Raw genomic sequence first — 16,167 nt, 5'->3', positions numbered from 1 at the left:
ACATTGTAGATACGTGAACTTTAAAACATTTGGGGTTTTGAGCTCATCTACATGGGTCAGGAGTCGCCACCACTCAATTAAAGTGTGAATGGGCACCATAAAAGTATTTTAAAAATCATTTTGCTTTTGACTTGTAGTGACTCACATATCCAAAGGATGAAGGGGGAAAGATCTACCAAAAGAATCTAAGGTAAGGAGGTTCGATTAAGGGACAAGAGAAGATGTTAAGCATCTTATGCCTCCCATCCTAAGATGGTTACTAATTGTTGATAAAAAAGTGAAGTTAGAAACTCAATTTTTTGGATTTTTGAAGATATAGAAAACTATAAAAAAAAATTAGGAAAAATTAACTATAATTTTGTTTCGAAAAATAAGCAAAAGAATATGACGAGCGAACCCCTACTAGAAGTAGGTGCTTGTTGGATTTTTTTATGAGTTTGAGTCTTTGATGGAAATCTACATGGATTTCATCATTTAAGATCCCAAAACTTTAAAACAAGTTTATGTGCTCCCTAGGGAAACTTTATTTATTGGTTTGACCCTTTGGTGAGATTTATAACTTACCACCAAGGAAGGTTTACTCTCTAGCTCTATTGCCATAAAAAAACAAGGAAAATGACCATCTAATCTATGTGTTTAAATTGTAAAAATATAAATGCATCTACACTAGAAATTAAATTCCAAGAAATTAAGCATTATAAAACAACATCTACCTTACGGAGTTTATTAAGGACTTATAGGGTGAGATTACTTCATAGAGGAATTACTCTCCCTCCCCAAGCCTTGAGGCTAAGAATTAAAGTAAACTACATTATTAAGCTAGAAAGCATGTAAATAAAGGAAAAAATTCTTGAAATTAAAGAAAGAGAAGTAGTAGAAATAAGAAAATTACATGAGGAATGGAGGGTTAAACCCCACCTTGGTTTTCTTCTTCTTTTTCTTGGATTTTTCTTTTATGAATTTTGAGAGAGGTTTGAAAAAATAGGGAGGCTTGAGAGACTAGAAAGAGATTTGGGCAGAATTTTGGATCATCAAATGAGCCCTTCTATTTGCCTTAGAAGGGTTTCATATTTATAGGATTTTGGGAGACCCATGGGGATAAATTAATCATAGATCTTCAAGTTCTCAATAATTGCATTAAAACCTCCATGAAATATTCAAATTACTCCTCTTTTCCTTGGCTTTGATGGTTTTTCACTCACCTTTGGGTCTCATTAATTATGATCATCAATGGGTAAGATGGTAAACACTTAAAAGTTCTAGAGAATTCTTTATGAGGGGTAGAGTGGTCCTAAACCTTTGGCTTTGAGTCAATTCTAGGGGAACAAAGTCAAATGACATTTAATTAGATGATAGATTTTTGGTCTCTTTAGTCTTTTCCATTGAGAGAATCTCTAACAAAGTAGGGATAAGTAGGTCATTTGATAAAAATTCTAGAGAATTCTCTAATGTGGACAAAAGTGTCATGGATCTTTGAACTTGGTAAAATCATATTGAATGCCATGGAAGCTCTTTGAATTTTGAAGAATATGGAAAATGTAGAAAATGGATTTTCTTTTGATGGGTCACAACAAACCAAGATTAGTGGAGGTAATCGGCTTTAAGTGAGGCCCAAGCAATACTAAAAGTCTTTGTTAAAAGATCTGGGAAATTACTTAAAAAATAAGGTAAAAGAATTATTTAGAGAATTAATGCAAGGATGAAAGAGTAAAATTGGAGGGTTTCTTAAGGGAAAAGTCATTAAGAAAAGGGATTAGGGAGTCATCTTTCCTACGAAAATTCAAGTGCACATGGGTTAAAAACTATTGTAACTGTCTGGATTGAACTCATGGTTTAGGCAAGCTAAATTTAACCTTGGTTGAACTTGAGGTTCAGCCAAGCTAAAAAATGGCTTGGCAGAACCTAAGGTTTGGTCATATCAAAATTTGCCATTGGCGTGGATGAGGTCATTCTTGGATTAAATATGGCCTAGTCGAAGGTAAGGTTCGGCTAGGTTTAAACTTTTCTCTAAAAATGACTTTTGAGCCATGCTGCTGCTCGATTGGTGGGCTTTAAAGCCTAATGTGAAAAATATTTGGTTCAAAACCATTTTCAGAAAGTTCTTAATGCTGTCAGGTTCGACTTAGGCAAAAATGGGATGTCTACATACACAAATATTACTGAAGAAATTATTCAATTTAATTGATTGTCCTCAATACTTATAGTATGAATATGAATTTACCAAAATGTCCATAATCAAAGATACGCTATCTTACATTTTTAAAATTACATAAATACCCCTACATCTTGGCCCTTTTGATAGGTAGGGACTCGATGTTGTCGGGTTACTTCCAAAATCTTCAAGGAAACACCTTTACATCATTGTTGCAATAGATTATTTCTCTAAATAGGTTGAAGAAGTTCCCTTTTGAAAAGTAAAGAAAGAAACGGTAGTCGACTTCATCAAAAATAATAACTAGGTTTTTTAAATTCAGAAGCAAACCTTGAGATTGTAGCCCGTGATTCATGACAATTACTCTTTACAAAAATATACTATGCATTCCTAAGGGTTTTTATGAGAATGTATCGCCCATGGACTACATGTAGGTAGTTTAAGAGGACTTTTTACACAAACAAAATTGTGGCACTTGTGGAAAATAATTTTGGCATATCGTTAGAAATGTTGACCACATTATCAAAAAGAGTCAAGCTTAATACTTGAGCTTAGGGAATATACAAAAAATATATATATATATTAAACACTTTACGGATAACTAGTGGAAACAAGAACTAAAATAATGTTTCATGGTGCTTGCCATCCGAATTAAACAAGAAAGATGAATGTAATAAGCTAAGGATGGAACTAAAGAAAGATCTAGACCATAAAGGGAGTCAAATTTTGTTACCAAAATATCATATTAATACACTTCATGCAGGATAGCCAACTGGGGATCATTAAATGCATTGTTATAGAGGTCATAAATTACCAAGAAATTTGAAATGTGATAAAAATATGTTGTAACAAATGGACAATTAGGTTATGGCAAATGCCACAAGCTAAGAATACTTCATGTGCAATCAATCCAAGCAATAGAAGATAAAATATATAGTGCAAATGATGAACTTCACATATTGCTAGGAAACTTACAACATCCCAGTCATATAGCCAAAGATGTTTTCTTGATATTTTTCATCTTTCTGAGTTGCGTGTCCCTGCATTAAACCAAGAATTTTTTTTTTTTCTTTATTCTTGACTTTTTTCACTTTTTTTTTTTTTTGACTTCTGACTTTTTTGACATTTTTTATCTCTTTTTTATTTTTATTTTTTTTGAATTTTTCTAATTTTTTTTATTTGTTATTTATTTGTTTTTATTTTTTTATTCTTGGCCGTGGGCAAGGTACGACCAGAGGAAAAAATTTAGCCTAGTTGTGGATCATCCCTATACCAAGATTTTTTTTCCCAAATTTAAATCGAACCTCAACTGTCATTTTGTTCATTTGCTTGGAATTGAACTTCAACGGGCCTTGACCTACGGATTTTTGAAGTTTTTGCTTCCGATCTTGACCCATGGGGTAAACTCAACTCGTGGTGAATGGCCTCGATTCAATTTTGTTTGTCACATTCGATTTTCGACGATTTGAATTTGAAGATTCATGACCAATTGCAACCGAGTTGATCCGATATTTACATCTTTGAACCTCCAATTTTGTTATAAGGAATGTTGTAATGTCTGAATTTCTTCAATTTGTCATTTAATTCCTTGAATTCGTGAGATTGGAGTTCTCATTGGGTCGACTGGCATAGAGATTGGGTGTTTTTGGGTTAGATTATGGGTAAGTTGGGTTATGAATTGGAATTGAGTTGGATTTTTGGGATTTGATGGGTGTATTAGAAGTGAGTAGATGGATTAGGATGGGTTGGAATATGGTTTCACGGCTTGAGAGAGGCTATTTCATTTCGACACTCTATGTGTTCGATGAAATACCTCAATAAAATTGTTTGAAGAAATGATGAGGTTTGAGCATTTGAAATGCATTGGATAGGCTAAAGATGTTCAACCTTGACAGAAATTCTTGCATAAGATAGTCTAGTTCTTCAAACCGTGGGTTTTCTATGTGCGGCAGAGCTCAAAAAGTGCTACCAACTGATGTAAGACTATCTAGACCCTAGATTTGAAGAGGTAGAATCGAAAAATGAATCCATATTGGACTCGATTTAATCATATATGGGTTCCACCTCCTCAATATTAAAGGATGTCATCTAATTGTCTAAATCGCACCCTCTAGCAATCCTCTATCCAACTAAATTTAAAAAGAAAAAACCAGAATCTAAAGATGAAATTTCCATTCTACCTTTGATCTTCCACATTTTGTTTACAACAGTTTTTAACCCTATGAAACAAGGTATCTTCCCCAAAACGCAACCAATCAAAGTATTTTCCCAATGATTGATTTCCTTCAAAACTACTTCGTCTGGAACTATAATAATACTTCTACCTTTTAAATCTTGTTTTCCTTCCAGGCTTTTCTCTAATGATCAATCTCCCCCCTTTGAACATGTTTCTCCAAGAGAAACCTCTAGAAGATTCAACCATTCTAAGGATTGAGAGTGAACCTCTTAGAAAATCCACTATATTTAGAAATTTGGAGGAAATTCTATGGCAACCTAAATCTAGACTGCACTCATATTCCTTCTGGTATGATTTTTGTCCATGGAAAGAGTTTCTCTCACAAGGATTTTGCTAGAGCTCCATACTTTCAATGAGAGAGTGACTTACTGTCCAATAAACTAATGCATACATCGGATCTTATTATGATATAATGCAATTATAAATATTTCAATATTTTCTCACTCATTTAGTTCTAAATTTTTGTTACAATCGATTTCAATGTATGCTTTAGTAACCTTTTCTAAAAGTACAAAATAATTTTGATTTATAGAGTCTTTTTAAATTTTCTTGAAAATATTAAATGCCAAAAAAACTGGTATGATGAAGTGCAACATTTATTAACTACAAGTATTAGTCCTTTTGTTTATCAGAAATAAATGAATTTTATTAAAATCATAAGGACTAAGTGACATTCCAAACTAATTTAAAAATCATTTCTAAGTATCTTTATGTGCTTGTTCGACTAAAATATGCAAGTGGGAAATACCATAATTTTTGTTGTGAACAACCGTACTAAGCATTATGCCTTATTATTTATCCTTTAAAAATGTATCATTTAGTCCTATGATAGATAAACATACATTTTTAAAACTATCTATACATGATTTGAACAAAATAAAAATGAGTTAAAAATGACTATTTGAACTAATTTTATGAAAACAAAAGCTTCTTGAATTTAGTTTTAGAATGGTTTGGCAATAATGTTGAATATTTCTATATGCCTCAACTTCACAATTATGTATTTCACGATTGACTTTTTTATTTTTACTTTCTAAGCTTTAATATATACGATACTTATGTTATTTTCATCTCTAATATCGAAAACTATGGGTTGGGGAGGATAAAATTGGTTAATCCTTAAACGAGTAAAATTTTATCCTTTATCCAATTGTTAGTAGGTTGGGGATGAGCACTTGATCGATTCATCCTATCCATACATGTGTGAATTCTGTTAAAACTATGTATGACAAATAAATCATCATTTGCAACTTATGTGGCATATACACTCCACGGACAGTTTGGATATCACATTTAGCTATAATTTTTTCTCTATTATTTATAAAATAATTTATAGAGAAATTATTTTTAATTGTCGAAGCAATTATTTCTTCTCGTAATGCAACTACGTTATTGTAAATTTTACCAATATAAATATTGGGTACATTGTCATCGTCGGATGATGAGTTTAGTTTTTATTGACAAATGCATCTAGTTCACTATTAGAATCATTTTATACTACAACATTAGGTTCAATTGAACCGTACCCAATGAGATTATGGTCGATATTTTAATATTTTGATTCGATGAGCTAAGCCCACCTTGAAAGTATTGATTTGATGAGCTAGACTTGCCTTGAAAGTTAGTGTGACCATAATTTGATTAATGCATTTCAATATTTTCACGTTTAACCACAAAAAAAATTATAATTTTGAAAATTTGGTTATTTTGTAATATATATTCCCATGTTCCTTGGTAAAAAATATCAATAAAAAATTTCTCATTATCTAATATGATAACTGACTTTATTGAAAATTATTATTGAATATTACAAACTGAAAGAATAAGGCCTTATAGCTCCGAATATGTAATCTCCGGTGAAGTTGATCAAATTCCCATATTTCCACAGTTGTAACTGATTTCTTCAACGTGACCTCCATATCAATAAATGATTGCTCTTGAAGACATCTTTGATTTAATTAAGAAAATATAATAAATAAAAATATTAGTAAGATGATGAAAGAATTTGAGATTGTAATATAACTTGAGGGAATTAGTAGCAATGAGAGAGGTGAAAGTTGAGAAATCTGGTGAGGAAAAATTGAGGGGAGAGGGTAAAAATAGGTAATTTAAAAAAAAATATTAATTTGATTAAAAAAAGCCACTTGTACTGTCATTTTTTGAGGGGTAATTTATTAAACGGATCAAAACGCCACTTATAGTGGTGTCTTGGGTTCCTATTGGTAAATACAAAAATAATCGTTACCTTTTCTGCTAAATATTTATTTCCTTCTTTACTAAATCATGTTAATATGCAATAAAGAGATCCAACCCTCTTGTGCGAATGTTTTTATGTTTGAGTGGAACATGGTGTCGTATCACTTTACACAAGCCACATAAACATGGGGATGTCGGTGTGAGGAATTTGTAAGAGAATATGTCAAAGAGATTTCATATGTATATGTGCTTTTCTTTGAGTGCTATGATAACCACATGACTCCTAACAGGTAGAGCAGTGGTTCAACAACCTGGGTATGGTCCTTAGGATCAGGAGATCAAGTTCTCCCACCTGTGATTTTACCAAACACTTATTCGTGGTGGCAGGGCGTATCTGCAAAGATTCATCTGACTTCCAAGAGGGTGGACACTCTTAGATAGCTATGACCTGAAATATTTGAGTCAGATATCTAATATTTTAGAATCTATTGTTTTTTTCCTTTTAGTGTTAGTTTAAAAAATTGCTTAATGCACTTACATGTTCTTGTTTGTCAGAAGAAATGAAAATTATTTGTAGCATACTAAAAGCACCCATTTTGTAATTAAGTCTGTTGATACTAGGAATTAGTTGTTGAAAAAAGAATCTATGTAATAAAACAAAATTGTAGGTCCCATTTGCTACAGTTTTGTGGGAGATAGACGTTCCCCCTCCCCATCTTTTTCAATAATATCCCTCCAATTTTACTCTCTTTCCTAGCTACAATTTTTTGGGTATGAACATTCAGACAAAAGGAGTGGAATCTACACAATCCCACTTCATTGCCGTTCCTCTTCCCCCCACCCACCTTCAACTTTATTGTCTTCGCTCTTCTCCCCCTTTTCAATAACACTCCTCTAACTTTACAAAGTCCCTCTTTTACCACTTCAACTCTTACCACTATTGTGAAAATTTACTTAATGTAGAGGTATGAGTTTTAGGTTTTAAATTCCCGTTCTTAAGATTAATTTACAGAGAAAATATGAATCTTGCTATCTTTATCAGCATATCGAAACTTAACAACCAATGCACATTTCTGATTGTAAAAGCAAAAACATCTGTTCAAATTTTTAGTTTTGGTGCAAAGATATAAGTGAAAATGTGGCGGCATGGTTTGGGTATAAAACATATATTGAGTTACAAGCTTATGGACCAAGCATTGGATAGATAAAAGAGGGAGGAGAGGTGTAATGATTTATACTATAAGAATTACATATGTAGAGCACTATTATTCTTACGGATACAAACAGGTCAGCTTCATACATCACCACGAACTTAAGAAAAAAGCACTATTGTTTTCGAGGGAAGACTGCATAGAAGGTTTGAATGCAAGTTAGGATGATAACAAAACTTGCAGCAAAGAAAGCAAAAGCAGTCCATGGGTTACTAAAATGAATGTGCAGGAATTCAACCACAGAGATCCTTGTTTTGCTTTTGTAATGCTTTTCAATGCCCTTCCTAACTTCGTAATAGGCACGAGGATCCGGCACCAATTCGTTTGCCAACTCGTTGAAGAGTTCAGCAACTTGTTGGTCACTGCCAAGGAAATTGAGGAGTATGCTCTTGGAACGTAACTCCTTCACATCTTCTGCATGATCGATGAGAGAATCGAGGAAACATATATAGGATGTGACTTGATAATCATGGGAAGCATCCGGACACAACTCAAACGCGATCAAGTTGAGAAACTTGTCTTTGGTTGAGTCATCGATGACTATCGGAGGAAGTGAGAGCTCTCCATAGACCTTGTAGGAACGAAAACGAATGTCCTTCAAGCAACTTGTATGGCTCCTCTTAAAGTTAATACCCACTGTTTTAAGTTCTTTGATCGATCGAAATGATTGCCAAACGGAATTACTCGAATCAGATTCGGGACCCTCACCTAACAGTTTTGTTCGAAGAAGATCGAGGAGATGAAGAGGTTGTTGTTGTTGATCTCCACTCGAAGTTGAAAATGACACCTTAGGATTCACTTGACACTTGATAAATTTATTGACCATTTCTTTACCTTCATTTTCGGGGAATCTAATGCTCATCAGCACCTTGAGAACCAAAAATGGGAGTTGGTTCTCTAGCAAGAACAAGTCTCTCAGTAAGAGGGCCGTAACATAGCAACACGTTGTCAATTCACTGTACTTGTTATTCGTCATGCATTCAATTAAATGAAGAACAAAGCAACCGTCCAAGAACATTATGCGTGTAAATGCTTCATCATCATACATTGTTGTGGAGCCTTCGGTGTAGTACTCCCTGGCTTTAGCAAGCACCTCTACAACTTTGTTGTAGAAGACCTCAATCCTTATGTCACAACCCGAGACGAATCTCCGTGCAGCTGCATTCTTGAGCTTCTCTATCATCTCGAATTTAGGGTTGCCATGGTGATAAGGACCAATAGATGCCACCGCAGGAAGAAAGCATTTCTTGTGTGCTTCCATCTCGCGTAACCTCCGTGGTATCTTTTGAATTCGTGGCCTGATACCTGTATTTTGATCACCGGTTTCCCTCATTATGTCGATCAACCATTCGTCCCTACTTCTTGTACGGTGACTACCTTCTGTAGTCATACTAGTATGTTTCTCATGTTCATCGGCTATTGAGATAGACCTAGCATGGCTTATGCTCATTTCTCCGACTCCTTCAGTAATCAATGTCCTCTCAGACCTTTCCATTGTTGAAACCTAATGGATTTCATTGGTTCATTCCATTGAAATATGACTCAAAGGGGGTCATTATCAGTTATGGAGACTGCACAATGTACTTGAATTTATATAACTGTGAACTAACTACCATGTATAGATAGGATAGTATTGCTGGAAGTTCTAAGAATCATGGCTTCCTCACAAACCAAGTAAAGGATAAAAGGAGAAAAAATATGGATTATTTGTAGATTATCGGTGTGAACTGAAGTACCAAGTTGGAGTACTATTGCAAGGAAGTCATAAGTATCATGCTTTACTCACTTACCAAGCAATGGAAATTAGTATTTTATGATTGTCTTTCTTTTCTAATGCAGATACTTGGAGTAGCTACAAGTGAAGAATTATGTGCTGTCTCCGTAGAAGGTGAAAAAGATGGGTTTGGCTTTGTTCTTTTTGTTTAAAATAAAAGGAGCAATATTTCTCCCAAATTGGGAAAATTTTCAAAGTTGTGAATGTGAACGTTTATCAACCAAGTGATCTCTATGATTGGGGTGGGGATGTCAATGGATCGGGTCCAGATAGGATCGGGCCAATTTGGGACCAATATGATAAGGATCGGATAGGGACCAGAACTGATCTGATGAGCATTGGAGCAGAATTTTGTCAGATTGGGTATTTGTTGGACCTTGATTTAGGATCCAGCAAACCCGATCCAGTAAAATAAGATCAGATTCGGACCTGGCCAAACATGTTTGAAACACAAAATCTAAATAAACTCCTTATATTTAAACAAAATATAATATATATATTTTTTTGATTGACAAGATGGGGTTAAAAGGGCCCCACCCTGAAAACACTACTAACGAGTGTACATACACATTAAATCTTCCTCAATAATTCTCACTAGATCTTGAGGAATATTACTCCTCTCTTCCATAACAAAATAATTATTCGAATAGCACCCCAATTTTGCTAAGTAATCTGCCGCCCTATTTGTTTCTCTCCAATAAAATTCAAAAGCACACTTCACAAAAAATTCGATCTGTTTTGAAATTTCTAGCAGAATTTCACTATACTTTTCATGAAGGCTCGATTTCATGCTTAATACTTTTGATTGAGTATAAAGAATTAGATAATATAATTTAAACACTTTCGCCCATTTTATGGATCGGGACATGCTTGGTCTAGAACCAATCTAAGAAGATATATCACTATGTGAAAAAAGCCCATATTTGATGGTAAGGCCTGTCAAATTTCTCAAAATTTGACGGACCCTCCTATCAAATATGCCCGTCAAATATTTTCTTGTAGAATTTTTTTTTTAACGGCCTTGGACCATCAAAATTATTGGAGAACGAGCTTCAAGAAAAAAAAAAAAAAATCCCACTACATAATGAGCCAAAAACGACTGCCCATACAGTCACAAAAGGAGTGGTTTTTAAATGCGACGGCCCAAAACAGTCGGAGAAAAACGACGGTCAAAACAACTATTTGTAACTTTCGTAAAAAACGACAATCTTAGATAGTCGTTTTTCTTGATTTATAATATAAAAAATTAATTTTTTTCTGAAATTATAAATTGAAAAAAATGGATCATTTAATTAATTTTTTCTGAAATACAAAATCACTATCACCAAAATCTGCCAAATTGAGATAAAAAGCAGTTGACATTCCTCAATAACACGACATTGGGGGTGTTTGGAAACTTAAATTACAACAAATTGAGAGATCCTCGAGACTCAAATTCTAGATGTTCTCACTAGATTGTCCACACACTGGATTGTGTCCATAACCATCAAACAACTTATTATCTAAATCCACATTGCTAACATCTAATCTTCTAATGGGCGCCCAATGGGCAGGGGTTAAAGGGTTGGAGCTGTTAGATTCTTGGGTCAGAACAAGAACAGCTGGCTTTCGTGGGGAATTCCCGGCAGGTCTTCTGTTGGTGGAATTGACTGTTGTCTATGAGAGGACTGTCAACTGCTGCCCCACATCTGTGTTCCTCCCAATAACCTTTATTCTATCACACTGAGGAGCTCTACCAAAAAGAAAATTATAGAATCAGAAAGTTGTTTTGGAAGAAAAAAAAATATTTTGGACCAATTAAGCAGAAAGGAAAGATTAGATAATCAATCACATCAGCCTTATTTAAGTATTTGGCTACCACAAATGGGATACGAATTCAATCAAATTCTACATTAAACAATATGAGCCAAAGTGTAACATAACAAATACTCTCTTCCCTTTTCAGATTAACTCAAAATATTACCTCAGGACAAGGTTTCCAATCATAGATTGCCTTAGATCTTTTAATAAATTTTGACCAGAAATAGAATATAAGAAATATGTAATATTTGATTGCAATAATCAATATTGAGTATTTCCTATAGTAACTATTAAGTATCATCACATAAGATAGAGATATAACACAGGTATAGTTTCAAGACCTTACATTAGTCGATTGAAGCTCTACCGTTGAATCTTCATTTTCCTGCAATTCCAACAAGTAACATTATATATTTGCATCCACCCAAAGCGACAGGGAAGCCATTGTGTTTGTTGCTCCTCAAAATAGAAACTACATCAGCAACAGCCTGTAGTCGAAACAAAGTAATTTTTTTAGTTTATTTTGTATCTAGTAGTAATGCACATTAAGCTTTGGCATTGAAGGGCACACCTTTGATATAAGAAGAACAAGCATGATAAGTGGTAGGAGTTTCAAATTATTTGTGATCTCAACCATAATGACATAAAGTGACATTGTCATCCGCATTGAACATCCAAGAAAGGAAGCCGCGCCAAGTAGAGCATACCTGAAAATACCATCGATGTTTGAGGTGAAGTAGTTTGAGAACGACAAGGTCTAATGTACATTATATTTCCTGATATTTTTTCTGTATGGAGAGAGTATCATGGAAGAGAAAAGAAGGAAATAACAATTGGAACTCAGCCTAAAGTATCAGCCAATGAATTAGAGGATACTATAGTACCAAATGAAAGTTGAAAATTAGGAATTGCATTTCAAAATAGGATCCTCGATTGATATTAACATCCAAAAAAATCTAAATGAAAACAAAAGATACTTGAAAGTTATTCAGAAAAACATCTAAGAGACCATTGCATTTCCAGTTCCACAACAAGAATATTTCAACACATTAAAAATGCATCTTCTAGATTGAACCAAAAGAAGTAGGTAACAGAAACCTTCTCAAAACTTATAGATTATACAGTAACTTTGATGCAATTTTACCATGCAATTTGCAGATAGAGAGTTCATGTGTTAAGATAACATAAGCTTTCTCACTGCAGGTACAAATTGTAAGGTGGGAAGTTCATCTTCAAAGCGAAAACCTAATCTCTAAATACTTGAGTCTTAATGAGTTGTCAAATTATTTATATTGAGAAAATATCCCTCTATATATAACACAAAAGTTAAATAAATAAAAGCACTTTGTGAGTGAAAAAACTTCAAGAAAAAAGAATGTAAAATAATAATAGAGGATTGTAATTTTTAGAAAGTAAGAAGTTATGGCTCCTACTACGCCTAAATGGAAGGGATGGGATTTGTGTTGCCAGCCCCAATTGGTCCAGTAAGATTGACAATGTTGAGATTGTATCAATTAGTGGTTGTTATGGATAAGGAGTTACAGAAACCATTAGGAAAATTTTAAAAAATAATAATAATTTAATGTTTCCTAACTTGTTTCGCCTTTGTAATAACTAATAATAGCCCAAACTGCTGGCATAATCAAATAGCATCTCCAATGTAACTTTCAGTTAGGTTATGTAGAGAGGAAAATGGTAACAAAAACCACACAATAATACAAGAAACCTCAGTGACAAGGAGATTGTGCTTGTACTCACATGCTGGACACATGTTCACATACTTTGTTGAATAACCTCAATTTATCCATATTTTGTTTTCAGATATTATCTTTAGGGAGCGGATATTTCAACTGAACATTTAATGTGCAGTTGGTTTCAGCAAACAAATCAATGCATTCAATGATCGTGGCAATATAAACAGTATAGACATGTCAATTTATTGGATTTGTAGGAATCAGTGTGCCTAACACAATATCAACTAGGAACATCAAACTGATTCACCAAGTTTCCTAATAAGAAAGAAATGCATTTATGATTAAGAATATCCGTGTGAAGGAAGTCTCAGAAACATGGTTAAGGGAAAAATATAGCAATAAATGATTCTCTAAGACTCAAGTCAGGAATTAATAACAGTAAGATAAATTACCTGACTTGCTTTCCCATTTAAGGATGCAGCAGCTGCCAACTTCTTCAGCTCTTCAAAAGCATCCACTTCCACCAACTCTGCCTCTTCTTGTTCTGTGGCTTCTTTTGCAGCCTCTGTTTCAGACTCTTTGGCAGTTTTTTCTGCCATCACATTCTGAAGAACCCGCTTATAGTCTCTGAGGATTACTTTAATAAACTTGAGTAGAAAACTCTCAAAGTCGGCAAGGACTTCCCTAGCTAACTTGCAAGAAGCCTTGAACAAAATAGAAGATATGGACTGCAATAGCAATATGGACTCCACAGTCTCGTGATACACCTGCATAAACATCCACTGTACCGAGAAGTCATAAATGAATTATCTTTCTCTTTCACATAGCAAAATAAATACTTGTTTAATAGGCCTTTCCATGATAGTTAGTCACAATGTATCCTTGTTGATCCCAAACAACTCCAGAACCATTTCCTTCAGGAATCTGGCCCAATTTAGAGAATGGTTAACAGATCACTATAGCATAAGCATGAAAAGATGTAAAAAGAGTTATTAGGGTGGAAAAGAAAGAAGGAAAAAAAATGGTAAGAGTTGGCACTTGTTTTGGCTTGTTGAAGCAAGCCAATAGTCATCCGGACTTGGGACCATCCTTTTCCCTCCTCCTTTATCCGGGTTTGGGACCGACAATGTAAAACATATAATTTTACATTGGCGGAGTTAAAAAGGGGTTAATTAACAACAACAAAAATAGTTATATAAGAAATCATAATGGACCTTTTTGAAAAATGGATGAAATAGTATGAAAATGAATCGTGTAGTTGAATTACTTTTAATACATGGCACTGAAGCCTTTGGGTGGAGCCTAATTATTCTTCTATATTAAGAACAGATTTCCATCTCCTTTGTCATTAACTCAGTTTTTGGAGCGGATAATAAGCCCTCGTTTCCACTGAAAGAAAAAAAGATCATGCACCATGATAACAATTTAGTGTGAACAACATACCACAAAAGAGAAGTGGTGTTCGAAAAGCTCAATCCGAATTGGCAAATAATTAAATTTCAAACTGTAATCTTCCTCTCCTATTCTGAAAATGATCAAGAACATCAATAAACAACTATACATTAAAATGACTTCAAAATTAAGATCTTACATGTCTCCCGCCCTAGCATGTTCAACAATCTCATGGCGGAGGTTAACATCCAATGATCGGGGAAGGGAACCCGTGGTTATCTCTTTTGAGGTCTCTTGCATTTTGACCCTCTGAACAGGCGGCATTCACGCAAATTATTGGCTACAACACAAAACAACCAATATTATTAAAATATAAAATCAAGAAGAACCGGCAGTCCAATTCAAATGAACAAATAGAAATAACACCTTTGTGTACTTAAATTGCTGATCTACATTCTTTAAAAGGCTTCAACAATGAAAACACTTGAAAATCCCTTGGAGAACCTCTGGTCTAACCTTGCTGGTTCCAGCAACAACGCGTCACTGAAACTAATTTCCCGATGTTGTCATCAACTCCCTCAATCTGCAAATAAAGGGAACAAAAAGTAGTGTAAATTACCATTTTTGGCAATGAATAAGGAAAATTCCCATTCCAGTAAACTGTTCATTATAATTCAGAATAAATACTTATGATCTCGCCGTTGAAAATCAAACGATATTTGACTTTAAAAGTTACAATATAACTGATTTATTATGTAGAAAAGGAATGCACCCCGATCTGTATTAGACCAATCATTTTCCACTCCCAACACAAGTGTGCAGCCATTTTTTTAATGAATGTCCATATAGGCAAAGCCGATCTAATTACACAAGTTCTGCCAACCCAGATTCCCTCTTTTCTTTTTCACCAAGAAGCACCACCCCTAGAAGGTTCCACAAGTTTGAATTTAAGGAAACAAATGCAACAACCTGTAGATGTAGGTGCCCTTAAAAGATTAGTTGAGGAATGTTGCCCGCTCACTCCTCAAGTTGATTCCACAGCATTGCCGAGGCCGTTGGATGGTGATGTGGAGACCAAGTCCTTTGTTGAAATGTACCCCTTCAATTGTGGTACTAGATACTTACAACTTACCAGTGCTATACCAAATTCCCAGTTACTGCTTTCAAGGTGGCATTTGCCTCTTGGACTAGTGATCCATCCGCTAGCTGAAGCTCCTCATGGGGTTAGTAGCACTATGAACTCAGATTGGTTAAGCTTTTGATACTGGAGGTCTTATATGTTATTTTAGTTCATTTCATGATTGTGTAATTGTCTTTTTTTTTTGTCCAGGAGAAACTTTCCCTCGTAAATTTTGGACCAAGTGGCATAATTCAATGTGGAAGATGTCGTGCATATGTAAATCCCTATGTCACATTTACAGATGGGGGGCAAAAATGGTGCTGCAATTTCTGTTCTTTGCTCAATGACGGTAGATTCCCATCCTAGTATTATATGTATCCCTAAGATTTTTTCTGTATGCATCTACCTCAAGTTCTGTGTGTGGTTTTGGCAGTGTTAAGACATTAAATTAAACATGTGTCAATTATTGTGATTGAAATATATTGGTTTCAACAGCCACATGCACGAAATGTATAAATCAATGTTTATTTGTCAATATTCTGCTTGAAGTCATTGTACATCTACATTTCTGTTGAAATGAACAGTCACTACG

General features: G+C 34.4%; 2 protein-coding genes across 5 annotated transcripts; both read right to left on the bottom strand.

Annotated features, from left to right (window-relative positions):
• Positions 1–7,597: 7,597 nt before the first annotated feature.
• Positions 7,598–10,058, bottom strand: LOC147384209 (UPF0481 protein At3g47200-like). Its single transcript, XM_086426931.1, has one exon. It carries the CDS (start codon positions 9,288–9,290, stop codon positions 7,911–7,913), a length of 1,380 nt encoding a protein of 459 aa, XP_086283057.1. The 5' UTR covers positions 9,291–10,058; the 3' UTR covers positions 7,598–7,910.
• Positions 10,059–10,878: 820 nt separating this feature from the next.
• On the bottom strand, positions 10,879–15,949 carry LOC147384208 (glutamate synthase 1 [NADH], chloroplastic-like). 4 transcript variants are annotated; one of them, XM_086426964.1, is made up of 7 exons: positions 14,882–15,949; positions 14,655–14,795; positions 14,331–14,452; positions 13,516–13,845; positions 11,941–12,076; positions 11,716–11,857; positions 10,879–11,301 (listed from the first exon to the last, which is right to left on the bottom strand). In XM_086426964.1, exons 4-5 carry the CDS (start codon positions 13,840–13,842, stop codon positions 11,999–12,001), a joined length of 405 nt encoding a protein of 134 aa, XP_086283090.1. In that variant the 5' UTR covers positions 13,843–13,845; positions 14,331–14,452; positions 14,655–14,795; positions 14,882–15,949; the 3' UTR covers positions 10,879–11,301; positions 11,716–11,857; positions 11,941–11,998. The 4 variants fall into 4 exon arrangements, with proteins under 4 accessions (XP_086283090.1, XP_086283091.1, XP_086283089.1 ...); XM_086426965.1 differs by having other exon boundaries at positions 10,879–11,291; XM_086426963.1 differs by lacking the exon at positions 10,879–11,301 and having other exon boundaries at positions 11,566–11,857.
• Between the last annotated feature and the right edge of the window lie 218 nt (positions 15,950–16,167).

This window comes from Akebia trifoliata, chromosome 15 (assembly GCF_017979445.1).
Source record: "Akebia trifoliata isolate Shusen 1 chromosome 15, ASM1797944v1, whole genome shotgun sequence".
NCBI lineage: Eukaryota > Viridiplantae > Streptophyta > Magnoliopsida > Ranunculales > Lardizabalaceae > Akebia > Akebia trifoliata.
This window is presented reverse-complemented; position numbering and strand designations above follow the sequence as displayed.

Coding starts and splice junctions, on each gene's coding strand:
- LOC147384209 (XM_086426931.1), bottom strand. CDS start 9,290: ATGGAAAGGTCTGAGAGGACATTGATTACTGAAGGAGTCGGAGAAATG.
- LOC147384208 (XM_086426964.1), bottom strand. CDS start 13,842: ATGTTTATGCAGGTGTATCACGAGACTGTGGAGTCCATATTGCTATTG. Junction 12,077..13,515: donor TAAATGGGAAAGCAAGTCAG/GTAATTTATCTT, acceptor TGGTATTTTCAG/GTATGCTCTACTTGGCGCGG.